The following is a 27,915-nucleotide window of genomic DNA, read 5'->3' as shown; positions in this document are numbered from 1 at the left end:
TGTTTTGTATGTACTGCCCATGTGCTGATGTTCTTCAGTCTAGATCGGTGCATGGGCAGTACATGTAAATGAAAGGATAGCCCCCAGTGACTGATGTACCTGAACACCAAGCCGCAAAGTCTCATGGGTGGAACTTACTTAGGATTTCACTTGGGTTCAAATGACCATAGTCCTGATCAGGTGAATGGGAAATTTTTGCAAGTACATGAATTACAGATTTACTCAGTGTAACATAAATAAACGGCCATTTTGTTTCTTAGACAACCCCTTTAACTGCCTCCCACTGCTGATTAACTTAAAGGAGATGTCCCGAGGCAGCAAGTGGGGTTATACACTTCTGTATGGCCATAATAATGCACTTTGTAATATACATTGTGCATTAATTATGAGCCATACAGAAGTTATAAAAAGTTTTTTACTTACCTGCTCCGTTGCTAGCGTCCTGGTCTCCATGGTGCCGACTAATTTTTGGCCTCCGATGGCCAAATTAGCCGCGCTTGCGCAGTCCGGGTCTTCTGCTGTTCTCTATGGGGCTCCGTGTAGCTCCGCCCCGTCACGTGCCGATTCCAGCCAATCAGGAGGCTGGAATCGGCAGTGGACCGCACAGAAGAGCTGCGGTCCACGGAGGAAGAGGCCATCTTCAGCGGTGAGTAGAGAAGTCACCGGAGCGCCGGGATTCAGGTAAGCGCTGTGCGGGTGGTTTTTTTAACCCCTGCATCGGGGTTGTCTCGCGCCGAACGGGGGGGGGTTTAAAAAAAAAAAAACCCGTTTCGGCGCGGGACATCTCCTTTAAAGGTTTAATACAAAGCAAAAAAGATCAGACTTTGTAATTTTCAACTGCTTCATATTCTTCAGTACCATGAAATAATAAAGAAGTTCTCCATCTAAATTTACTAAAATCTGATTACTAGTTCGGTAAGAGATGGAGAAACCGGTGTTTTTAATACTGTCAAATCTTATTAATCTTCCTCCGTCTTTTGATCAGCACCACTTATATACTGATATACTGGTTGCTTGGGAAACATTGCCTAACAACCCCATATAGAAGGTCTGTAGTTGCTATGCAATGTGCCCATAACTACCAATCACTTTTCAGCTCCAAGTTGGATTGGCCCTGCGCTTTGCAGCGGCCACACCATTCCCCACCTGACCATGCATTATAAATCAGATTTTTCTAACGAAGTTATATAGAGAGTGTCTTTAATGTGAACATATACTGGTTTCATGACAGGTTCACTTTAGAATTTAAAGGCGTTGTCCACCAATGCAATAGAAGGACAGCTGTCCCTGCAGCCTCTGGAAACCCGACCTAGGATGAGAGATTGCATCTTTAGAGTGGAAGTAGAAGGGGGAGTGGCTGAGACCAAGGGTCATAGGCGGAGTTTAACACCACACTGTTTGCTCTTGTAACTGGACCAAACAGTTTATTAAACTCCGCCCCTTCCCCCGCTGATCTATAGATGCACTCTCCCATTCTAGGACAGTTTTTCACAGGCTGCCATGGATGGCGGCCTTTTTGTTGCATTCCTGGACAATCCCTTGAAGAAACATTAAAATCCAGAAGTCAATAAAAATAAGATTAACCCGGACTTAGCGTATTGCAAATCTCGCTCGTGATCTTGGTTGACCCTGTGATCAGCTCTTGATATTCTGTTCATGGTAGACAGCTGCTTTCTCCCAGCACATACACATTATCTCTATTTGACCAGAAATGAAGCTTTCCTGGCAAATATATAGAAGAGTTTTTAACTCGGATTTTAAGGCATTGTTACTCCCATGTAAGAGCGTGTGAGGTCTCTGTACAGTCCAAGCTCCTCACATCTTCTCAGGTTTTTAGGTATAATTGCACCATTGTTTAGAATACTTCTTCCTGTATTTCATTACACGTTAACAGGTCCGTTCTTTATGTGAAGTTCTTGAGGTTTCATTCCGCTCATCATCTGAATTCGGGGACCAATGATTGTGACGCCGACTGTCTTCATATCACTGCCATAAAAAAAAGTATATAATTAGCAGATATACGAATGACATTTGTCTACATCAGTGCATTCAGTGCTTTTATTAATGGGGATCTAAACTTTTAGCATTTAACCCTTAGCTGAGCAGCAAAGGCCAAAGGCATATTGTATGGATAGGGTGGAGTGTACTGACTAGCCATGGGTACAGAAACAGATAGAAGGGGGGCCCCAGCTCACCTTTTGCATCAGGGCCCCTGAGCCTTTAGTTACGCCCCTGGGTACCAGTGTTTGCAGCCCATAAACTCATTAGGACTCATAGCAGCATATGAAAAATGAGATGCAGATAGTTAAGTAGACTCCAGGGAGCATATCAATAGCACAGAGAGTAACCAAGATACCCAATAGAAAGATATGAAGTCTCTTAAAAATAATGCATTTTAGGGCTAATGGTGCTGTTTCGTTAGGTAAAAAGGCATAGTCTTCTCGGAATCTTACTATTGGGTATCCTAGATTCACCCTTGATGTGTTCATTCCTCTATTTGCTAATGATGTGTTCATTCCTGGATCCTTGTGCTGATAGAGAGCACTTCCATTAGGGAATCTTACTGCAATTAAGGGGGTACTTGTCTATACAATGTTAGGTAGATGGTATACAGCACATTTACTTGATGCCAGGACCCAAGTACACAGCAAAACATTAACGAGAGCATCACACTGACTCTGCCGGCTGATCATCTTCCCATAATGCATCCTGGTGCCATCTCTTCCCTAGGTAAGTGACACATGAACCCTCGGCTGCCCACATGATGTAAAACATGATCCATCAGACCAGGTCAGCTTCTTCCATTGTTCCATAGTCCAGTTCTGATGCTCATGTCTCGTTGTAGACACTTTCTGTGGTGGACAGTGGTTAGCATGGGAACCAATCTTAAACTATGTAACCCTGTACACAGTGAGCTGTAATGTCCTGTGTGTTTTGACTCCTTTTAATCATCTGCAACAGGAACCTTATTAGTTTACTGTTTCAAAGGTTGTCCTTTCTTGGGTACTTAACCACTACATACCAGAAACAGCCCACAAGACCTGCCATTTTGGAGATTTTTTGACCCAGTCTTCTACCTATCAAAACTTGGTCCTTGTCAGAGTCGCTCAGACATTTACCCATTTTTCCTGTTTCCAACACACCAACTTCAAGAAATGATTGTTCCCCTGCAACCAATGTACATCCTTACTTCTATTGGTGTTATAATATGGACCTTGTGCAGAGGTGTAATAATACAGCATGTATACTAGAGGCCTTAGAATGTGCAGTCTAAGTACAGTAAGTTTAGAAAACAATTCAGTCTTTCTACTTGTAGGTAATACCAACTAAACTCCATCTCAGGAAAGCCTTGGTAATCTCTCATCAATGCCAAGCGTGTTTAGTGAGATTACACTTTTAATGAGATACTGATTCAGACAGGAACAGTTTTGAATAGTAATTTACTTACATGATAATTATTCTTCTTAGTAGTCCACAAAAACATTCAGTTTTAATTAATTCTGGAGACCCCAACCCTTTTGAGTTTAGTTTACCATCTTTTGTCATAGAGGAAATACACCTCAGGCTCCTCATTGTGGTCAGAGATGGAAGCGTGATAGTAGGCATCACTCCCATTAATTTCAAGTCCAGACCACTGATGCGGATGTCCGGCCCAGCTTCGCTGACAGCAGGCCAGAGGATCAGCTGATCCTCATTAATCCCAAGTAGCAGACCACTGCTGTTCACCTATTGATGACCTATCCTGAGGATGCATCATCAATAGGAAATGCCCATAATACCCCTTAAATTAATAGTGTCTTCATACACACAATTGATATAAGGGCAAACAATCTGTTAAAAGCCTCTGTAGGCAACGTATTGTGGCTCCAAGTGATTGAAATTCTAAAATAAGCAAAATGAACCCCAATTACTGTCATTATAGCCATTATAGACGATAATATGCTGCCAACAATGTGGTAATACTCTGGGAATGGTCAGCCATGCTTCCAACAAGACAACGCGCCTCGTCACACATCCAACGCTGTATCATGTTGGTTTAAAGATATGTATGTTCCACGGTTGGACTGGCCTACAAATTGTCCCAACCTGAACCCTACTGAACAACTTTGGATGAACTAGAATGCTGGGTCAAGGAATATAGACAGCATCCATCTTCTTTGAGAAAACGTCTTGCCAAACATCTGCATGATGATTGCAGAGAAATGCCAGCTGAAGTGTATCAGACGATAGTAGAAAGTATGCCACAGAGAGTATCTGATATCATTAGGGTCAAAGGAGCCCCACTAAGTATTACATAGGTAAATAAATACTACTGTTGATTGTTGCTCAGTTGTCCAATTACTTTTGGTTGGATAGTGTATGGCTGCACTCATTGAGCCACTAGACCATTTCCCCCTGTTTGATTATGAAGCCTTGTCCATTGTTGGCATTAAAGCCCTTACTAATGATTTCCAATAGTCAGAGATTTCCATAGGCCAGTTTTTATGTTTTATGGATCTCAATTTCTACTTTGACACGAAGAAACAAAAAAGAATCTTCAAAAAATTGTTGCTATAAAGTTGGATAAATGCAGTTATCTGGAATGCTCTATGTGCTGTAATATTAAGCTATTTTGTGTCACTTGACTCAGTGACCCAGCTTTTATATTGCTCCAATGTATAGTCTACACTCACACTAAACAGGATGATCTAAAATTACCAATACACACGAGAAAGCTTACTGTTGAACACTTGTTTGATCAACAGATACAGTTGAGTCCCGAAGTATTTGGAAAATGACACAATTTGCACCATTTAGCCTCTGTAGACCACCACAATGGATTTGAAACCAAACTCCAACAGGTGTAGATTCAAGGGGTTTAATAAAAATCTTACATTAACCATTTAGTAATTACAGAGATTTTTTTTACATTGTCCTCCATTTTCACAGGCTCAAAAGTAATTGGACAGTAATCCTGTTTGCCCACAGTCATATACATATAATCAATAAATCCAATGACCCCCTTCTATTGCCACCATACATGCCCCTACCATACCACCAGTATTTTATTTCTTTCTTCATACCGGTTCAATCTGTCTAAAAGAATGTTCTTCCAGAACTGAGCAGTTTTTTAAGATATTTTCTACAAGTGTTATCTGGCCTTTCTGTTCTTGAGTGTTCCCAGTGACTTGCATCTTGAGATAAACCCTCTGTATTTGCATTCATGAAGGCGTAGCTCGATTATAGACTTTACAATAATCTGCCAATCTCCTGGAAAATGTTCTTAACATGCCTGGATGTTGTGAGGGGGGTTTCTTTGCCAAGAAAAGAATTCTGTAATCATCCACTTTAGTATCATTCATGCTATTTCAGAACTTTGGTGTTGGTGATGCCAAAAGTACTTTTTTTGTTTTTCAACAATGTGTAATGGGGCCACAGACAGAGGGTCGGTGTAATCTGGGTCATCAATAACAGGTACATCAGTAGAATGCAGATCCTACATTGCAGGGTTAGATGATTATGCTCCATTTGGCTGGTCATGGTCCGCTTATAAATACAACTAAATAAATATTTTTATTTGTATAGTGCCAACTTATTCTGCAGCCCTTTCACGTAATGTATTACCCCCCACCAAGCTGGGTACTCATTTTACTGACCTTGGAAGGATGGAAGGCTGAGTCAACCTTAAGCGGGCTACCTGAACCAAGCAGGGATTGTACTCACAACCTTCAGGTCGTGAGCAAAAGCTTAGGACTGCATTCCTTTATTGACAATGGGACATCAGTGACTCATGACTGGCCTCGAACCATATGGGTCCGAGTGAGGGCCATGTGTGGGAATAGTCCCAGTTCTTATGTGCGCACTGGAGGGTTCATGAGTAAGTAATGAAACCAGAAGGGTTAGCGATAGCAGCAGGACAATACAGTTTTATTCCCAACAGTAGTGTAGCAACCGAATAAACTTCTCCCTTGGTCGCTGGAATGGGAAAAATTAATCTTTTAGCCTGTTAGAGCATGGTAGCTGCACAGAAGTTGAGAAACGGAGGAGCTGTCCTAGTTTGTATGGTATCCACTCACAAAATCTGTTACCAGTGAGCCACAGCCCGAAGGACTTGTGTCGCTTGTACACAGCATTGTCTCTAGGAGAATGTCCTCTTGCCACACCTGTCAAATCTCCCTTACTTTCACGCTCACTACCTCCTCTTTTCCCGTCATACTCAGCTTCCTTGACTCCACCCCTCACTTAAAGATACAGTCACCAAGTAAAACAACATTAACATACAACCTCCATAAACAATAATACACTACACCTCTCCTACAAATGTACCAAAGTGTTGATTTGACAGCTAATTAAGTTTTTGCTGTCTCTCAGATGTTTTTTTTTAACTTAATGATGGCCTCTTAGACTTTCCTTGACAACTCTTTGGACCACATATTGAGAGTTCCAATGAATAGCTTCTAAAAGAAAATACAACCCTTAAAATAATCTCCAGTTTTATTTCCTTAAATTGTCATGAAATAAGGAGATAAGAGCCTACACCTGAGCAGAAAACGAATGATCAGCCAATGGTCCGAATACTTTTGAGCCCGTGAAAACGGAGGAGCGATACACAAAACCGATGTAATTTCTAAAGGAATATTGCAATATTTTTGTTAAACTAAGTGAATTACAATGGAAAGCCTCCACTTCAAACAGATTGATGGCTTTGTCCCAAATCCATTATGATAGCGTACAGAGGTGAAATGATGAATACTGTATCACTGTCGAAATGCTTCTGGACTCAACAATATGACTCCGCATTTCCCCATAAACATGCACACTCATGGATAGTTTAAAGCAATTGATGAAATATTCATTGCTTCCAAAGAGAATCTGGATGAAGTGCTTCTACTATGGATATTTTTTACATTTCCAGCTTCACAAATCAGCTGTTGTTGGTCCTTTCCCTTCACGATGACAGAACTTGCCTTAGGCAAGACCAGTGCTACCATGGCAGAAGCTCCATGAACCAACTCTTGGAAAGACAGTATTATGTGCCAAGTTGAAAGCCTTTGAGCTGTGGGCGTGACTGAAATCAGTTCACCCATTAATTAGAAGACCTATCCACATATTCTTGGGCATGTACTGTAGAGTAGATGGGAATTACCTGAAGCGACTCAACGGCACAGCCGTATTTTCATTTTCTATGGCTTCGACTTTCCAGCTGATCCTTTCTTTATTTATTAATCATTGCATGTGACTCTAAAATAAGCCTTTTACTTCATTCTTCTTCTATCACTCAGTCTGTTAGCTCTCAAACTGCTTCAAATCCTTTCTTCCCTAAGGCATTCTTCAAATCTTCAACCTAATCCTGGCCATGGAGTCTGCTCATTACATATTGATAACACCTTCATGTAACCCTGATTAGTCATCACGCTAATCACGCTAGACTCATCCATAGAAGTGCAAGCAAATGGAAAACTAATTATGTGAACATGATAGATAAGTCAAGGACTGAGATGCTTGGAGGGTTCATTATATGAAGCTGCACTTCTATAAGGAATCTATAGTGGTGTCTGCTTTACGGGTAAAGAGCAGACACAAGTAATAAAATAATATACATAATAAAACCGAAAACTAGATTTACTCACCAGTACATGCTCAAGGCATATTCCATATAGTTCACGGTATCCAAATCATTCGTAAATAGTTTTAGCAAATACACTAAGTCATCCCAGTGTATTAAAGCAACCCTCTGGCATCGGGACAAAATATTGTCTCGGGACTGGATAGGGAAAGTTATATTACCTGCTGTATGTCCTCTATGTCATTGCCCCTTGGAAGCTTTTACCTCCATTTTCGATCTTCCAAATACACGCCACGAATTTCTAACTACCTAATGTATACTGTGCATCATCATTTGATTGGTGTTGCAGCACTGGCCAATCAGAAAGCAGGTACAGTGCATCAGTAATCTAACACACTACCAGTGCAAAGTGTGTATTGGAAGTCAGAAGATTGTGGTGGCAAACTTGGAAGACTGAAACCGGGGCCTGAGGTACAATGGTGCAGAGGACAGACGGCTCCTAATATAACACTCCACCTTCAGTACTTGGACAGAATTGTATCCCAAAACCAGGGGGTCACTTTCACAGTCCAGGCAGTTTGTGATTATATAGTGGGCACACTTTAACCCCTTAAGGACCAAGCTGTTTTGTACCTTAAGGACAAGACACTTTTTAGGGATTTTACCCATGTGGCGGTTTTACTGCTCTATTTTTTTTCCTTTAGCTACCAAAATTATTTTTGCTGCGTTTTTTTCCCATGACATATAGGACTATTTTTTAATATCTTTTTCACTGACTTCTTTTTCCCGTTTTTTAGATTTATTGGGGGTAACAAGTAAAAAAAAATCATTTTTTTAACATTTATAATTTTTTAAAAATTATTTTTATATTTGCACTTAAATAAAGTATGGGAATGGGTTCCTCTATTTATTTCGGATGTTTTGATATATAGTATGTATGGTTTTGGTTTACAGGGCGTATACGGCGACGTTTTTTGTTGGCGTCTGCTTTGTGTTATTCTCTTTCTTATGTATGTATTGTTGTTTTATTCTGTTATTTTGTTTTACTTATGTATGTAATTATGTTTTTTACTATATATGTCCCCCATGATGTCATATAAGACCTCTCGGGGACATTCACATATTATTTTTTTTGTTATTTGACACTTTCCCATTGTAGCTGGGGCGTCCATAGGAGCCCTAGTTACAGGGGAAAACAACCCCTGTGGTGACATTAGTCACCTGCAGAGCTGCCAGGGTCTAGTCTGACCCTCCAGCTCTGCAGTAGCAGGGAATCCCAGGAGCTCACATGACCCCCGAGGCTCCCGTAGTGAAAGTCCATGTTACTTTCACTTTCCCCATTCAGTGCTCATTGAGCACTGTATATCGGGGAAGCAGAAGGCAGGAAGGGTTAAAAACCCCTCCTGCCTTCTGCTCCGGGTTATCAGCTGTCACTAACAGCTGATAACCCATTCCTGTCTCTGACTGATTGCAGAGGCAGGAGACTTAGAGCACCGCCGTAATTTTACTATCGACGGTGCTCTAAGCCCAGGACCAGCCGCCGTAAATTTACTGTGGCTGGTCCTAAACAGGTTAAACCAGTTTATGATGATGTGATGGAGCTGTTTGCCAAGTCTAGAAAGTCAGTGATGAACCCTATTGACTTTAATAGGGTTAGTTGGGGTTTCAGCATTTTAGACGGCATGAACAGACTATCCTTGTTTGTGCTACAGAAGTACAGGAAAGTTTGATAGAGTCTGTGTGATAGACCCCAGCCCCATTACAGCTCTGAAAGCATGTACAGTGAACTGAATGTATTCAAAAAATGTTCTTGTAGTTTTCACACTCCTAATCCTTCAATCACATGCACATTTGGTTAGGCTACTGTATAAGCACCAGGGCATTGCATTATCTGAAAGTTTGTATTATTTGTACGGAGGTGGTAAAAGCAGTTGACCTGCTGTTTTTTTTTCATCTCCTCTCTACCAGTTGTTGTTTGGGTAGTTTCTATATAAATGTCCCATAACTGATCCATTAGAGTGGGTCAGCTAAACACACTGCTACAGCTCAGCCTCATTTGGAGAGGAGCTCCTGATTGGATAGCTTCTCTTTAAATACTCTTAGCTTCTGCAATGTATTACTGGTTATAGCTTAAACTATGTGCATGCATATGCTGTATTCCTTGTATGCTTCCCGTATCTTGTTCCTCTTCTAGCTGTGTTTCTTGCCAATGTAGCTTTGTTCCTTTCTAGTGTTTATTTCTAGTCCAGTTCTTGCGCCTAGCCTTGTAGTTTATTATTGCTATTTCCTATTTATATCTGTCTTTGTTTTGCTTCTTAGTTCAGCTCTGCTCGGTCTAGTTTTCTTGTCTCTGGGTCTTTTGTCATCTTATTGATTGCCAGGGTCAATGTTTCAGATAAGGTTTCCATTACAGATCTCTTTAGGGATACTTTAGGACAGTGGTGTCTGTTATTAGGGTCAGCACAAGAGATATATTAAGGGATGATTTAGGGAAAGCTAGACTATTGCCAGTATGTATACCTGTACCTCCTGCACTACCCCCTTCTGGTTGTATGCAAGTTTATTGGTGCTTGCCCCTCCCCCCAACCCCCATTGTTCTCTACAAACCTGAACACTATACGTAACTGTTGTTTCCTATTAATTTGATTACTATTAATAACTGTGGTACCATCTGTGCTCCCCTGTGTTCTAAAAGCGCTGCAGAATAAGTTGGTGCTATACAAATAAAGACTATTATTATTTTTATCTGTTCACCATCACCCATCTGCTCCATTATCTTACTACCATCATCCATTTGTGCTATCATCTGATTACCATTACTATTCTGTCTCTGTCATCTAGTGTTGGGATCCTATTCTTGTGTTACCTACAAGTGTTGATAGTCACTTCCTATTATTTCTCTTTCTAAAGCCTGGTTGCTACATAATTGGGCTCTACTTTAAGTCTTTAGGGGTATGGGGGGGGGGGGTGAGTACTGACAGACACGGTTAGTACCCTGGAAAGGCGACTACTATAGGTTAAGTCCAGTTACTGCATGTCATTTACTGTCCAGCCAGCATAGTTACACGAATGCCTTGTGGTTCTATATTTTGAAGATAACATTAGAAGATCAGCCAAAATATTCCGGCAATTTCTGTCTTTAGAATGCATTTCTAAACTCTATCAACAACGTAAAAAAAACCAAGAAAGTCCGAGTAGAGAAGATCTGTAATGCCTTACTCTAATGATATCTTTGCAATAGTTTCACAGGAGCTGTAGCTAACTCCTGACAGGATGTCCTTGCACTGTCCAGCCTGCATGGTGTCTAGCCAGTCTCCGGGAGCTCGGTATGTGGGATAGTCAACACTGTTTTGATCTAGAAGTAGATTGGATGGCCTGTAAGAAAATGGAAGAGTGTTAGTATAAGAAACATAAATTTATATGCAAAGGCTTTTCTAAATTTAGCGAATATTTTATATTCCATATAGTTTTTTTTTTTACTAAATTAATGAACCAAGGAAAGGGACCCGGGTCCCTCATTTCTTCACCCTTTCAAGAAGAAGCCCGTTTGTGCCTTAAAGGGGTTGTCCCGCGAAACAAAGTGGGGGTATACACTTCTGTATGGCCATATTAATGCACTTTGTAATGTACATTGTGCATTAATTATGAGCCATACAGAAGTTATTCACTTACCTGCTCCGTTGCTAGCGTCCTTGTCTCCATGGTGCCGTCTAATTTTCAGCGTCTAATCACCCGATTAGACGCGCTTGCGCAGTCCGGTCTTCTCCGTGTTGAATGGGGCCGCTCGTTCCGGAGAGCTGCTCCTCGTAGCTCCGCCCCGTCACGTGTGCCGATTCCAGCCAATCAGGAGGCTGGAATCGGCAATGGACCGCACAGAAGGCCTGTGGTCCACCGAGGGTGAAGATCCCGGCGGCCATCTTCGCAAGGTAAGTAAGAAGTCACCGGAGCGCGGGGATTCGGGTAAGTACTATGCGGTTTTTTTTTTAAACCCCTGCATCGGGTTTGTCTCGCGCCGAACGGGGGGGCTATTGAAAAAAACCCGTTTCGGCGCGGGACAACCCCTTTAATGACCAGGTCAAATTTTGTAAATCTGAGTCAGTTTGACAGAGAATAACTCTATAAAGGTTTTACACATTAAAGTAATCCGGATACTGTTTTTTCATCACATATTGTACTTTAATTAGGTGGTAAAAGGAGACCGATAGGATTTCCATATATTTTTTAAAAATGAAGAATTTTTTTTTCTAATTGTCATTTTTTTCATATTTTCAACGGCAGTATGTGAAATTTGTACTTACCTGGTGTGCATTTTATTTTTAATCAGTTATATATTTCCATTTGTTTACTACTAGAGATGAGCGAGCATACTCGCTAAGGACAATTACTCGAGCAAGCATTGTCCTTAGCGAGTATCTCCCTGCTCGGAAGAAAAGGTTCGGCGGCCGGCGCGGGTGAGAGGTGAGTTGCGGCAGTGAGCAGGGGGTAGCGGGGGGAGAGAAGGAGAGAGAGATCTCCCCTCCGTTCCTCCCCGCTCTCCCCCGACGCTCCCCGCCCGCCGGCGGCAGCCAAATCTTTGCTCCCGAGCGGGCAGACACTCGCTAAGGACAATGCTCGATCGAGTAATTGTCCTTAGCGAGTATGCTCGCTCATCTCTATTTACTACATTTTGGAAGCACATTAGAAAAATGTTATATGTTTCTGAGCAATTTAGGATAATTACTAATTTAACATTCATTTTTAAATGTTTCAAGTATATTTTGTTCGTCGTTTTAATTTATATTTTATTTATAATTTTTAATTAATATAAATGGAATTGGCAATTAATTAATAAATGTAATGACTAATTGAGTTATTAAATGACTGTAAATATACTTTCACATGAAGTGGAATTGGTGTGAATTTTCCACAGTGGGAAATTCGAACCAAAAGTCCACATCAAATTCCACATAAAAACTGTGGATTTTGGCACATCTTCACAGCAGACTTCATCCCTTCAATTGCAAGAGTGAAATTAGCTGTGGATCTGCATGAAAACATGCCAAAATCCATGCGAAGTGGTGCGGATTCTGGTGTGGATCTGCACCAATATCCGCTATGTGCGAACGGACACTAATAAATTAAATTTATTTTTTAGAGAAATACAAAAAATGGACCCTATATACACTATACAATCACCTATACTAACGAAATCTAAATATATTTATAGAGGATAAGTAATAGAAGGCAATCATTTGGAATTAAAGGGGCTGTTGGGTTACTTTTTGAAAGTTAAATATGTGATGCAGATGTGCTAAAAAAGCAAAGCAAGCCGTACTTACTCATTGTCAGCCCCGGCGATTCAATTCTGCAGCTCCGCTGTTCACCCGGTCTTTTTTGACATCAGAAGTCAGGTGACCACTGCCTGCCAATCAGAGGCTGCAGCATCACCATTCGCATCTCCTGGCATCATGGCACCCACGATATGAGCACAGATGCCAAGAGAACCAGCGCTGAGCTGCAGTCTAATTAGCAGGCAGCGGTCACCTGTCTTCTGCTGTCAACAGATACTGAACAGTGGAGAGGCAGCACTGGATCGCTGGGACACCGGACAGGTAAGTACGGCTTGATTTGTTATTTCAGCATATCTGCATTTAACATTTAATTTTCAAAAAGTAACCGGACAACCACTTTGATGTGTTGTTTCATGGTGGGCTTTCCTCAGATCTCACACTGACAGGAGAGCGGGGGAGAGAGAGGGTTCTATAGCACTCACATGCCAGTGCTATGATTGGCTGTCACTCTGATCACGTCATCAGGACCGGAACCAATCAGGGTCTGATGACTGCATCCGAACCAGAGGCTTGTGGTAACAGCCTGTTTCTGGTGGTTCAGCGCTCTGGGGCATGGGATTGCCAGCTGAATGAGCAATATAAATTTACTTCGCTTGCGCACAGAGCCCAGCAAGCAGCGACGTAAAAGCGAATAAAGGACACTTTGTGGGATTGTTAATATTGTTTTGGCTGGATTAATACTTTGAAGTTTTGCAGATTTTTATTTTAGGTTTTTTTTTTTTTAAAAAGAAGGAACCTGATCATGAATACCAGCCATGAGGCCTACATGTGACAATGGCAACTGTAAATGCAGATCCATGATGAGAAACATCACTTTAGGGCACCCAATGACCCCCAGTGGACTCAGAGAGTTACCAACCTCACTCACTTATTCTTCCGTCCCTCAATAATCCAAGAGAGAACTGGAAACATGGACATTATGGATAAATCTCACTGCCTCAAGCCTAGAAGTAATCTACTCAAAAGCTGTGTCTTCCTTCTATCAGCCTTACTTAAGGAACTCTCAAATACCTATTACTTTATAAGTGTCTTAAAGGTATTGTCGACCCTAGATAGCCTCCATCTTTAAGTCTGGCAGATACCATTACATTTGTGCTTGCTGTGTTCTAGTATATCTTTTTTAGAATGTGTACTTGTTTTTACTTAAAAATGTATTCCCATCAAGGACTTTTATGGCATATCCATAGGATATGTATAGCAGTCTGACAGGTGAAGGTTCTACCTCTGGGACCCACACCTACCGTATTTGAGTTGTGGCCACCACTGCGGTCAGCTCGGCTAGGTTGGTCAGGGCTTACAAAAATAGTCATGTGAAGTTTGCTACTCTGTTTCGTAACTGCCATAGATGTCAATGGGAGTTACAAAAACAGCATAGCACAGTAAGCCACACTGTTTCCATAACTCAGGGGCTGAGCAAACAGTGTAGCTCTTTGTGCTCTAATGTTTGCGTAACTCCTATTGACTTATATGGGAGTTATGGATGTAGTGTAGACTGGCCATGTTTCCACCCTCCTCACCACATTGTATACAGCTGTGTTCCCATCATAGCGATGATTGTTACTGAAAGGAGTCAGAGAAGGATGTCAAGATTTCAATAAATCGGTCTGACCAACAGGTGCTGCACAGTCAAGAGCAGCTGAATCCAATGTGTGGCTCCAACAAAGCTGTCCAAACACTCAACTTGCGCATTCCTGAGCACATATGGGTAATAACAGCAGATGACCAGTTCCAGCACCATTGTGTCTAAGAGAAACAGATTGACGAAACTATAACATAAAAACGATATCACTGAGCAGTGAAAAAAACATCACCAGGTCAGATGCATCCAGATTTCTATTGCTCCCTGCTGATAGGAGGTCCGAATTTGGTACAAGCAGGATGAATTGATGACCCCTTCCTGTCAGCTGTTGAGTGCATGTCAATATATCCATCTAATCCATGACAAATACAAGAAGCTCTCTGTCCGCATGGACCAATATTCTCGTAGAACAATTTCAATACCTAGTGGAATCTATGCCATTATCAATTACTGCAGTTCTAAAAGTCCAAAGGGGGCCAACATGCTAGTAGATGGGGGTCTCTAACACAGGGGCCATTTTATATATATCGGAGTATGTAATTAACTTTGTAAGAGAGCACTAACTATATCTTGATTAATGAATCTCACAATGACTTCTTGCATTGGTGAAGCTGGCAGCCCTAATATCTTCTGTTTTCTAAATTCCGCATAGTTGAAATGGGCTAACGGTGTACAAAAAAAAAATAGATATTTTCCCTCTGGCAAAGTTTGAAGTAGTTTTATGTGCTGGTAATATAACACCAAATAGCTACTGCTGTTAGCTAAAATAAGTGTATCACCTTTGGACTCATATATTTTGCTGGCAATACGTTTGTGATTCCCAGGACATTCTTGAAGTATTTATGAAGTGTTGCAGTAGGAAGGAATGTAAGGTTCTACCTCCATTTTTTCGTATTTTTTTCCTCCATTCTGCAGCGATTCTGCTCCTTGATTAGCTTTATCTGAGGCACAAGCCTTTAAAATAAAGGAATTTGTCTTTCAGAATTGAGGAAAAACAGATTCCTCAGATTAGGGATTTAAGTAGTCAAAGTTAGTCTTCATGTTCATGACTTGGATCAAAGAAGCAATGAAATAGAAAAACGAAGTTAATTTAAATGTACATAACCTCGGAATAACCAGCGATGTGAAGTATTATTTTACTCTTTCCAATGTTCCTCAGAGAATTTAATGTAGAAATTGGTTATTTCCCTCCTCGGAGAGGACATCTGGACAGTTTATCAATAAGAAGGAATGTTCTTGTAGGAACGAAGAGTCTGTGATGTTTCCACATATGCACCGAGGGAATGTAGGTCTTCAAGATCATCTGCAGTCATCGGCATTTTTTTGGACCCAGCTCCCAGTTAGGGGTCTCAACTCGAAATTTATGGGCCGGGTGATGTTCACCATGAGCTCACACTTAACTAAACAAATTAGATGGGTTTCCATCCAGGCAGCTGTAAAGAAGTCCTGCCGTGTTCCACCTGATCTTTTACAGCTTTTCATAAATCAGTACCCACTAGGCCACAGACGGCAGTCATTAAAAAGACATCATGGAAATGACATATCTACTCAGAGGAGAAGAAAAAAAAATATCTCCACCCTTTTCCTCTATCAGATTATGATATATAGTTGGTGTGTGGTAAATATAAACGAAGTGTGGTAAAAATGAACAAACGTATTAGTCAGGACGGTGTATGAGGTGGTGGATAGACGTTATATGAGTCATTGGAAGACGAATGGAACATAGATCAATCGAGAAGAGATTTACAATATTTGAGCGGTAGTTGTGGGCTTCCGGGCTCCAGGAAAATAATTGTTTCTTAAGTTGCCTTTACACGGTCCGACTGTCGGGTGCATGAGCACCTGACAACCGTTCCAGCGACTATTGCTCCTTGTTTTCACACAGGAGCGATAATCTGTCAAAGAATGGAGGTAGAGTGGGCCAAAGATCTCTTCCGGCCGCCAGCCTCCATTCTCTGCAAACAGGCAGTCGATCAAAGATTGAAAAACTCCTGTCTACACTGAGCGAGACGTCACTCAGTAGGCATTTTATTTCAGCTCACTGAAATGGAATGACTAGCAACTACTAAAAAACTTCTCACTGAACCCCCTGTTGGGGGCTGTGTGTAAACAGGCTGACAGTTGCCCATACTTGCTTGAGAGATTATTCTGATGACCATCGACCCGTGTACAGGTACCTTTCGAGAGATATCCAGGTGCAAAAAATAGCCAACTTGTTAATAATACTGGATGCTATCCTTAATGAGCTTTCCTTTGCATTACACAGAACGCAATGACTAGTCTACTTTGATAAAGAAGAACCCATTTTGAACCATGTCTGGGAGGTCAATGTTTCTGCTTGTGGAGAACGCCAAGTTGATGGGCAGAGCCTTACATAGGCCATGCAATGCTCCATGGGGAAAAAGTATGCTAGCAAAGAATGGAAAAGTACCTCTACAGCACCACCTAGAAGAAAGTGGCTTCCTTGGGCAATGGGCAACTTTTCAACAGGCCTGGACAACATGATTAAGGTCATAAGCCAAACCACACTGTTCTCTAGAAGGGAAAAACACCCATTTGCAGACAAGCTGTTTTAGGGTATTTTTTTCTCATCAGTGGAAAGCAGAGTACTGGTTGGGTACTTTAATACTTTAAGGTGGATCTGGGGGAAGGGATGCTTACGTTTTTCCTTGTGAAGAGCACCTGATTGCTGCCTAAAGTGTGTAGGCATAATGGGCGGATGAACACCCATGTATTGTCATTATTATATTGGTTGCTTCCCAGACTATATCACATAATACTTGTTAATAGCCCCAATTAGATGTCATTTTACTTCAATTTAAAGTACTTGTTTACTACTAGCTCAATAGTGGAGTATCCTGCTCTTGGGAAGCCTGTCAAATAGTAATGGTGGAAAACTGCTATAGGACCAGATGCAGTCCTGCATTACAAAGGTGGTCATTGAGTTTGACAGACACTAGCAAAAATGATCAGAACTCTGCAAAGGAATAAGAAGTCAGCGGCTCCTTTCATCAGCAAAAACAGTTGGTTGCCAACGGAGCCAGAAGTGAGTCTCTGTCACAATCAGCTCATTATTGGGAAACCCCAAATTATTTATTTTGGTTCATGCTCACCCTCTTCTCCCATATAGGAGGTCCTTAGATTTGGCTCCCAGAACTGTGAATGTGTAAAGTGCCCATCGCTCACTGTCAATCAAGTCTCACATCATCCAATGACAGCTGTATGGACGGCCCACTTGACATATTCACAGCAGTAGCAGCTAAGTAAAGCCCAAAAAGGCACACCGAGGTGAGTGTAGGCAAAAGAAAGACATTGCTAAAGTAAGTGGCGCCATGGCAAAAAAGCTATGTAGCCAACCTTGCTAACATGAGGACATATCAAGTCCTCTTTAAGCTTTGGGCTTCCTACAGCCATTGGCCCTTGGACACTATCATAACGCCTAAATGGCCAGAGTGCCCCTACTGCCAAATTACAATCTAGATAGACTATAACATAGTATGTAAGGCTGTAAAAGCCCTCTGTCCATCCGGTTCAGCCTATTATCCTGCAATGCTAAACTAGAGGAAGGCATAAAAAAACATACGAAGTAGAAGCCAATTTTCCTCATATTTCTGAAAAATTCCTTCTCGACTCCAAATTTGGCAATGAGAACTCATTGGATCAACAACCCTTCATCAGTATATAGAAACGTTAGACTTTCCTTCAATAAGGAATGGATCTTAGTCTTAGAAGTAAACTTAGATCTGCCGCACTGAAGTTATAAGTATTTCTTAAATAAACAAGACAAAAACTTCTAAGAAGGGAGATTTAAGTGCAATTAATTGTGGAACACCTGGTGGGTTTCCTTCCAAGTTCTATTTCGCGAATTGTCCATTTCCATGTAAAGTTTTAAAAAATTACACTCGGCTCGCTCTTATCTGTCCGCATTTAAACACTTGCCAGATTACTTTTTTAGACTTTTGAGATATATTAATGAGTTTCATGTGGAACAACTTATTCATTTGTTTAATAGAGATTATCATTTTTTTTATTTGGTCTGAACAGATAAGGTTTAAGTAATTGGTTTTCTTTGAAGGAAAAAAAGTGGAAAAATGAAATAAATAACAAACCGCATTAATTCTTAACACAAATATTTAAAACAATTCATTAAAGGCAATACAAATGTCAAATCACAGGCTCTGAGAAAAAGTCGAATGTTGAAACTATATTATACATGGCGAAAGTGAAATAACGAATATGTGCATTAAAGTGGACTTGGAAATCCATTGCAGATGTGGCCAACTGTGGGGGTCTAGGGGTCCCATTTATCATTCGTTCTCTCAAACACTTCACGGTTTTAATATACCGCTAACAATCATGACGCGTAACTGGCTTTAGGGCCTAAGTGAAGTGAATGTCTACTATATTGGAGACCCACATCAAGTAGAGCTTTGGCATTCAGAACCAAAGCAATTCAACGTCACATAGATTCCACTAGGTGTGGAAATAGTCCTACAGGAATATTGGCCCCCCATGGACAGGAAGTTTCTTGTATCTGCCCAGGGGCGTAACTATAGAGGATGCAGGGGATGCGGTTGCACCCGGGGCCAGGAGCCTTAGGGGGCCCATAAGGCCTCTCTTCTCCATATAGGGAGCCCAGTACTATGAATAAAGCATTATAGTTGGGGGCCCCATTCCAGGTTTTGCATTGGGGCCCAGGAGCTTCAAGTTACACCTCTGTATCTGCCGCAAATTAGATGGAAGTCCTGACATGCTCTGAACAGCTGGCAAAAAGGAGTAATCGACTCATATTGCTTGCGCCAAATTTTGACCTCCTATCAGCACGGTGCAACAGAAATCTGGATCCATCTGACCAGGTGATGTTTTTCCACTGCCCAGTGGGCTCTTTTGCCCACTGGGGTCTCACCTTTCTGTTTTTCTTAGACAGCATTTCCCATATGTGCTAACGAACGATGAGTTGTGCCTTTGGATATGTTAATTGGAGCACCAGCGTTGTTATAAGTTGCAGTTTTCTTGACTGTCCATTGTCTGTTCATCAGAACAAATCCTGACATCCTCCTCTGACCCCTTTCGGTGACAAGCTGTTTCCATTCACAGGATCCCCTTTCCATGGATGTTTTTTTCTTGAATACACTATTGTCGGTATACTCTTCACACCACTGCATGAGATAGACATTTAAAGGGCCACTCCTGCAAAAACGCATTTTTCCATGCCCTCCCACCTTACTTGATTGCCTATAGCACTCTGAAGGTGTATTCCAGTCACTTCCATGCAGTGTAGCCCCCTGTCTGCACTTTCAGTTTTATATCAGTCCCATGATGCATCAGCCTGCTGGTGGGCAGTTTAATGATCATTACTAAAGATGAGCGAGTAGTGCCTTAGCCGAGTATCTCCCTGCTCGTCTCTAAAGATTCAGCTGTCGGTGCGGGTGACAGGTGAGTTGCGGCGGTGAGCAGGGGGGAGCGGGGGGAGAGAGAGATCTCCCCTCCGTTCCTCCCTGCCGCTCACCGCCCGCTGCCGGCCCCCGAATCTTTAGAGACGAGCGGGAGAATACTCGGCTAAGGGCGAAGGCACTACTCACTCAAGTAGTTAGCCTTAGCGAGTATACTCGCTCATCTCTAATCATTACCTTTTAGTATTCAACTATATAGGCTACAGAGCATTAATATATACAGTCGAGTAGATGAGCTGTGATCTCCTCTATTTTAACTGTGTGACAGGATCCTCTAATCATTATTAGTAACTGTGTAAGGAGCTCTTACGTCCCCTTGTAGGTAGTTTCTGTTGTAGATCCATTTAACAGCATCCCACAAATTTAGAATCTGAGTAGAATATTAATCCATAACCCCAAGTAGATTTGAGCTGGTCGGAACTGAGCTCACATGACCATCTGAGGCAAAAGAGGCCAGGAGTAACTTATATATACTGGGGAAATAGCTACATAGAGAACAAATTAAAGAAAAAATTCGCCGGAGTGGCCCTTTAAGTCTTGTTCCGGTGTTTGGTTGTGCCAACCCCGGTAATTGCCCGAATAATGGTAACAGTTTTATTGGAATTTAATGAGTTGCCACATGAAACTATTTCACTTTATTCTCTATAGGTAGTTAAATCAAGTTTGATGTTCCCGTGACTACATACTGAACGATGGGAGATCTCGGCGGTAGACGCATATTAAAAATTTTGAACATTCGAATATCATTTAGTTAAAAGGGACATTTTTTTCATTAATTGCCCGTTCTGTTTATTTTTCTCAAACTCTGGAAACCATGAAGCAATTTAGAAAGAAATTATCCAAGACACAGAAATGCTTTCTGCCAACGATGGTTGAGGGCGCCGAGTGAGTTTGACTTTTTATGGCATTGTGTAATGCCTATTACTATTGACAGACGAAAACAGAGAAATGACTGGATCCAATATCGGAGCTTACAAATGTAAATATCCCGTCTGCCCCACAAACCTCATTAACCGTCTTGAAGAAAGTTTAGCAAAGTAGCCTTGGGAGATGTGAATCATAATCTACATTTGCCTTGCAGGATGATGCTGTGACTCGGTAATCTGTAATAGCCCTATTAGGAATAGCCAAGGGATGATTTACAGAATGGCTTCTCATATGCTAAACATCATCTATCAAGAGCTGCTCTTCGGTCCCCTCATAGCAGGTGGTAATCTGGAGTCATTCGACAAGCTTCCATTCAGCCTGAACATAGCTAAAACAGACAAGGCTGTAACTGCAATGACATTTACGGCAACCTGAAGTATGCAGCAGAGTTGGCCAGTGCCTAAAATATAATATATGGCCGAAAAATAGAATAAATTTTCGAAAAATATTCCTGTGTGATTCAAGAAAAAAAACGGTATTCTGAATTCGGCAAAAATGTTCTTTATTCTCCTTTTAAAGGAGTTGTCAAACAAAGGCAGCCCACCTACAGATAAGAACTGTTGACCGGTTGATGGTCATAGCTTTGGCATGTCTTATGCTGCGTTTACACTTTACGTTGTTTGCAGCAACAAAACGTAATAAAAGCATGCAAATTTTATTTTTTTGTTTTTAACCCTTTCCAATCCAATTTGTATCCTGGTTTTCCTAGGGAGCTTACTCTTTTTCTGCTGTTATACAATGGCGCTATCTGCTGGCTAAAGCCAGTACTGCATGAGGTGACAGGTTGGATAGGCTCCGACAGCAGAGAGGCTGGCAATATACAGTAAGAGAACCCAGACGGACGTCTTCCAACATCGGAGCTGTACAGCCTTAAATCATAATGTGTTTAGATGTCAGACAGTGGATTGGAAAGGGTTAAACCACGTGAGCTTTTTTTTACAATGCATTGATTTTTTTTTGCGCTTTTTTTTTTTGCTGTAGTTCAGAAATGCAGCAAAAAATGCCAAGTATGAATTCTGTCTAACCCATGGTCCATCGTAAAGCCGTCTTCACACGCAGCGCAAATGCTGTGGAATTTAATCCAGCGTTTGGGCTTCTTTAGACGGACATATTGGCGCCGTGCGCTGGGTGCATAGAATTACACACAATACGCAGAGAATAGAACCCATGGATCTGAATAGGTTTATTCGTATATACGCTTGCGAGAGCATGATGTGATTGCACTGTAAAGCATGATGTGTGATTTTATTGTACTTTTTGGCGCTGCCGGGCTCGTTCATATCGGCGCAGGACACAGCCGCACTGTGACTTAACTGGCTGAGTAGCCTACTTAGTCCCCGGTATTATCAACTAACACCGCAAAATTGTGTGAGTCAGTTCACGATTTTGTGCGGACGCCGTGCAGATTTGAGCATCCCCCCCATAGATTCCTATGGTGCCTTGGGTGCGCATGTAGCGTATATTTTCATGCGCGTGAGGATATAACGCAAAAATGCAGAATGTGAGGAAATCCATTAAAATCAGTGGTTTGCTCGCACGATTTTGAGTGTGCAAAAACGAGAGCAAAACCGCCTTGTCTGCAGGAGCCCCAAAATTCGCAAGCAAAAATCAACAGTAGCAACAAACTGTTTTACATTTCTGAAATCTCATACAGTGAAATATGTACAAAAACACAACAAAATTCACGTTTCTGCATATTATCGAGGATTCCGAGTGAAATTTAAGGCAAAATACGCAATGGAAAAATCACAATTCAGATACTGATTATCGGTTACTGAATATTATTTTGTGCTGTTTGCTACAATAGCTGAACACACCTGTCATTATAATATCCTGCCATTAACCCCTTAAGGACATGACCTAGTTTGGTACCCAAAGGGAACCTGTCATCATCTATAAGCACCATGTGATGCGGCGTTCAGGAGCCCCTTTTCATACTTACCCGGTTCCCCCTTCCTGCATTGTCTGCCGGCCAAGTCATCGCGTGCGCACCAGCGTGACACTTTCCAGCAGAGCGCATAGAGATGAATAGGAGTGTGCGCCAAGCTTACTGAAAAGAGTCACACTGGTGTGTGTGCGCTTACTTCACCAGGGGACACAGCAAGAACAGGGGATCGGGGGGGAGTTTGGGCACAGCTCCCCGGAATCCAGATCACCTACACTAGAAGCATCATAACCTTAAAGGGGTTGTCCCGCGCCGAAACGGGTTTTTTTTTTTTTTAAACCCCCCCCCCCGTTCGGCGCGAGACAACCCCGATGCAGGGGTTAAAAAAACCACCCGCACAGCGCTTACCTGAATCCCGGCGGTCCGGCGTCTTCATACTCACCTGCTGAAGATGGCCGCCGGGATCCTCTGTCTTCATGGACCGCAGGGCTTCTGTGCGGTCCATTGCCGATTCCAGCCTCCTGATTGGCTGGAATCGGCACGTGACGGGGCGGAGCTACACGGAGCCCCATTCAGAAAAGAAGAAGACCCGGACTGCGCAAGCGCGGCTAATTTGGCCATCGGAGGGCGAAAATTAGTCGGCACCATGGAGACGAGGACGCCAGCAACGGAGCAGGTAAGTATAAAACTTTTTATAACTTCTGTATGGCTCATAATTAATGCACAATGTACATTACAAAGTGCATTATTATGGCCATGCAGAAGTGTATAGACCCACTTGCTGCCTCGGGACAACCCCTTTAAGGGCGAAAACACATTGCCGTTGGCTCAACTAGACCCGGCAGTACGTAGTTGCGCCTGAACAAGGGAAATTTTCTCTCCCTCGCCGGCAGTTCAAATTCCGCGCCAGTTTAAAAAAAGAGGCGGGAAGATAGGTGCGCAGGTGAGAGATCCCAGCAGTGAAAATGAAACCACTGAACCAATGATTATTACGACTGTATAAGGGGAGGACAAAATGTTTCTGTGTTTTCGCCCTTAAAGTTATGGTGCTTATACTTGTATCATTTTTTTGGATTTTTTCCCCACTTTTCAAAAGACATAACTTTTTTACTTTTCTGTTGGCACAGCCATATTCATTGCAGGGCAAGATGTAATTTTTATCGGTACCATTTTAGGGTAAAATAATGTATTCTTTAGGTTTTATTAACTTTTTGGGACGGAATGAAAAACACAATTCTGCCACCCAACATTTTAGCTCTGTTTTTTTGGCATTCTTAGATGTTTTTACAGTGTTCACTATGTAGAATAAAAAATGTTTAATTTTATTGTACGGGTCATTACAAATGTAGAGATAGCAAACCTGTCTTTTTTTAATCATTTTTATGTCCTTATTAGGAACTTGAACATACAATCCTATGGTCATTCAGTTAATACACTGCAATACTTCTGCAATACTTCTATATTATTTCTTTTATATATGACTGATATGGCAGACCTGGAGGCTACTGTTAGACCTCCGTTTGCCACGGCAGCTCCAAAATAGTATTGCAGATAGCTGATGGAATGACAGATTTAGGTCCCTCCCTCTATTAACCTCTTAGATTCCCTGGTCAGCCCTGACCACAGCAACTAAATTGTTAAACAAATGGGATTAGAATTATTGCCAACCCCGACCATTTGTACGGGGTACCAGCTGTATGATATAGCTGCTACGCCAAAGTGATGGCATGGGCACAGCTCCTGCAATTACATGACATCGCAGACATGAGCTTCCCACTACAATGTAACAGTACAGCACAAGGCGGGGAGACGGGTAATTAATGTCATGAAAGGTATGTTTTAAAGTACGTTTTCTAGACCTAAAAATATGGAATGTAAATAAAAAAAGAGAATTAAATAAAAGTAATAACATTATAGTAGAAAACAGATTACTAATAGCACTGTAGGTATTTTGTATTGCAACCATATACAGCTGTACAGCCCCCCCCCACTACCTCCCCCCCCCCCCCTCCCCTTCCTTCGTGTGGGCTACCGGCACGGAGCGCAAACCTGTCATTAGAAATAAAAGAATACATATAAAATGACATTTTCTCTACGATTTGCAGCACACACGGAATTCTCACCTCGCAGCCGTATTGGCTATAACTTTCAGACTACTAGGATTACGTATCAGCTTGTCCAAGATGCTGACAATCTGCTCAAACTTTGGTCTGTTGTTTCGGTCCTTCTGCCAGCAGTCAAGCATGAGCTGATACAAGGCAGCCGGGCATTCCATGGGAGGCGGCAGCCGATAACCTTCATCCACTGCCTTAATTACCTGTTAATGGTAAAGTAGTATCAGGAGAATTGACTTCAAAAGGAATTCAGTGGTGGCCATTAAACACAGTACAAGTTTTTTTTTTGTGCATCTGCATTTCAATAAAAATAAAATAAATCTTGTTATTTGTATAGCGCCAACTTATTCCGCAGCGCTTTCAGGTAATTTATTTATTACCCCCCACCAAGCTGGGTACTCATTTTACCGATCTCGGAAGGATGGAAGGCTGAGTCGACCTTGAGCCTGCTACCTGAACCAAGCGGGGATTGAACTCGCAACCTTCAGGTATTTTGTTTTGACCTCATTACATTTACTCTACTATTAATCATATAAAATATTTAAAGGGAAGGTCCACTTTCACAGTTTAGACAACTCATTTTCATTAACCTTTGATGTAATTCTGAGTTTGTAGAGTGGAGTCTCCTCATCGGGATCCTCATCTCTTGGCCGTAGTGGAGAGTGGTTACAAAGAGCGGCTCTCACTCTGGAAGACCTATCCTGTTTTGTATTAGTTTACTTCTGTATGTAGAGGCTGATTTTGTTCATGTGTCCTTTGATTTGTAAAGTGTAGTAGAATATATTGGCACTACATAAAGCATATTATATTTAAAGACATTACAAGGACAATCCATTGATTTAAATTGACACCATTGTAATGCTTCCTTTCCCCTGTGGGGGCACTGCAGAGAAACTAAACACCTTCTGAAAGGTTTCACCCCAGATTGCAGCTGATTGCTGGGGGTCCCAGTAGGGTTGGGGACACTTTGTTATCAATTTGTTGTCTATAGACCTTTCTAACAAGTAGGAATTGCCCAAAGACAACTCATGAAATTATTTTTAATGTGATATTAGGGGATTAGTCACAGCTTGGGGCCATCATCTTCTCAACACAAGATGTTGGGCTGCACTCCCAGCAGAACTTATTTTATCTGGCACCTACTAACTTTATTCCATCACAGCAAAGGTTTACAGCACTCCACACTTTGACAATAAACCAGTACACAAATCAACCCTGGCCATCTGGCCACTAACTATACATCAACTGTGGCCCTAACTTACAGACCTAATGCCATCAGACTTCACATCGTCATAAACACAGTACATTGCCCACTCTTGGACTGCAGCACAGAGGGCATCTCTTCTCTTACAGTTTGGGTGGCAGAACCCCAAGAGCTCAAAACAATTAGCTAAGGCTAACCTGGAGTGGCATGCCCACTCCTTTTACAAAAACTTCACAGGTACCTCATAATTAACCAACAGAGGCACCCTTTCTCTGCTGGACCAACTGTCACGGAGACCTCTAGTGGACACCTTTGGTACTGTTTCACCACCAATGCCTCAAACACGAAAAAAAAAACTTTGCTAAGTGAGTTAGCAAATAGGCTTAAAAGGGGCATGCATACATAGGATAGGGGATAAGTGTTTGATCTGTGGGGTTCTGATCACGAGTTCAGTGGTCCCATGTCTCCCCATTTTAATGGAGAAGCAGCCTAGCATGTGTGCTGCCACTCCATTGATCTCCATGCAACTGTTTGTGCTCAGCTATCTGCAGCTATCCCGTAGAGATGAACTGAGTGATAATGCTCATGCTAGACCGCCGCTCAATGAATGCGGGGGTACACCTGTTCTCGTGATCGTGAGGGTGGGGCAGGGGGAGTGGGGTGGTATGAACCTCACCGATCAGGATCTTATCCCATTCTGTGGGTAGAGGATAAGTTAGAAACTTTGAATAACCCCTTTACTTAAAAATCTATTGCTTGGTGCTTGCAGTTTCTATGCAAACCTATATGTTTCAATGATAACATATTACAGAGCCTGGTTATTCTGATCCCACAGTCATACTTCCTTCCACCTAATGTTATAATAAGACGACTGCAGGATCAGACTACACAGAGGGGTTTTTTTTTTTTGCAAAAATGCTTAATTTTTCATCTTAAATGCACTGGAACAATTTAAAAAATTGGTTGTGAAGGCAGACCTTCCCATTACACGCAGAAGATAAATGGTTGCTATGTCTTTAAGAAACAGACATTTATAGCATTCCTTCTAAAAGGTGCATTCTGGTCAAATATGGGTTCAATTAAAAAGCTAGGTAAACAGTTTTTGGTAATGGCTCGAAACCCATGGACCACTTAAGGTGCCCTTCAAGCGTAAAGGTTCCTCTTAGGAAAAGAAGAAAAACATGAAATCATTGGATTAAAGGAGTCTATTTGGTACAAATTCTTTGATGTCCTATATGATCACTTAATTAGTCACCCACTGTTTATAGAAGAATACGATAATCAATGACATTTTTGGCAGAGTCCTGAAAAGTGAAATTCCTTCTACGAACAAATAATCAAAAAGTGGAAAATGGTTTCTGGGATTATAAATACCTAATTTTACTAATTGTTCGGGGTGATGTAAGGGGGGAAGAACTTAACAGGGTCTGAAGATACAGACGTTATTGCATTTACAGCAGTTAATAGATAAGGCGAGTACCATAGTGGATAACGAAGGATGCCTTTACATTTAATGATGAACAGATCAATGGGGTTCTGAAGGCCAAAAGAGGTCCAATGCACTACTAGATGATGATCTCTATTAAAGCTGCCAATCAGTGTATGTAGCCAATACAACTCAGTAAGTACATTGACCATACTGCCATAACATGATGCTATCAAGCTTTATATCGCTGATGCCAAGATTGTACCAGTGGCATCAATAGTACGGTATGCCACTATAGGGAAACCCAAACATTACAGTGTGCCTACTGAAAGCCTTGACTCTACATACACTACAAATACCCTAACAGGCCATAAAAAAAAATTCTGAAGTAACCTTGATAAAATGTATATGATATTTCAGCTTTCCACCCAGATGGCAAATGACTGTCTCG

At 41.7% G+C, this 27,915-nt stretch overlaps 1 protein-coding gene across 1 annotated transcript in view; it reads right to left on the bottom strand.

Annotated features, from left to right (window-relative positions):
• Window positions 1-638: 638 nt before the first annotated feature.
• Window positions 639-27,915, bottom strand: part of EPHA3 (EPH receptor A3) — a 375,419-nt gene continuing 348,142 nt past the window's right edge. The window contains exons 15-17 of the mRNA XM_066599150.1: window positions 24,844-25,037; window positions 10,766-10,921; window positions 639-1,986 (exon numbers count right to left, since the gene is read on the bottom strand). Of these exons, the coding sequence (XP_066455247.1) occupies window positions 1,881-1,986; window positions 10,766-10,921; window positions 24,844-25,037 (456 nt within the window). The 3' untranslated portion in view covers window positions 639-1,880. The remainder of the gene's footprint in view (window positions 1,987-10,765; window positions 10,922-24,843; window positions 25,038-27,915) is intronic.

The sequence above is a fragment of the Eleutherodactylus coqui genome, chromosome 4 (assembly GCF_035609145.1).
Source record: "Eleutherodactylus coqui strain aEleCoq1 chromosome 4, aEleCoq1.hap1, whole genome shotgun sequence".
Lineage (NCBI taxonomy): Eukaryota > Metazoa > Chordata > Amphibia > Anura > Eleutherodactylidae > Eleutherodactylus > Eleutherodactylus coqui.
This window is presented reverse-complemented; position numbering and strand designations above follow the sequence as displayed.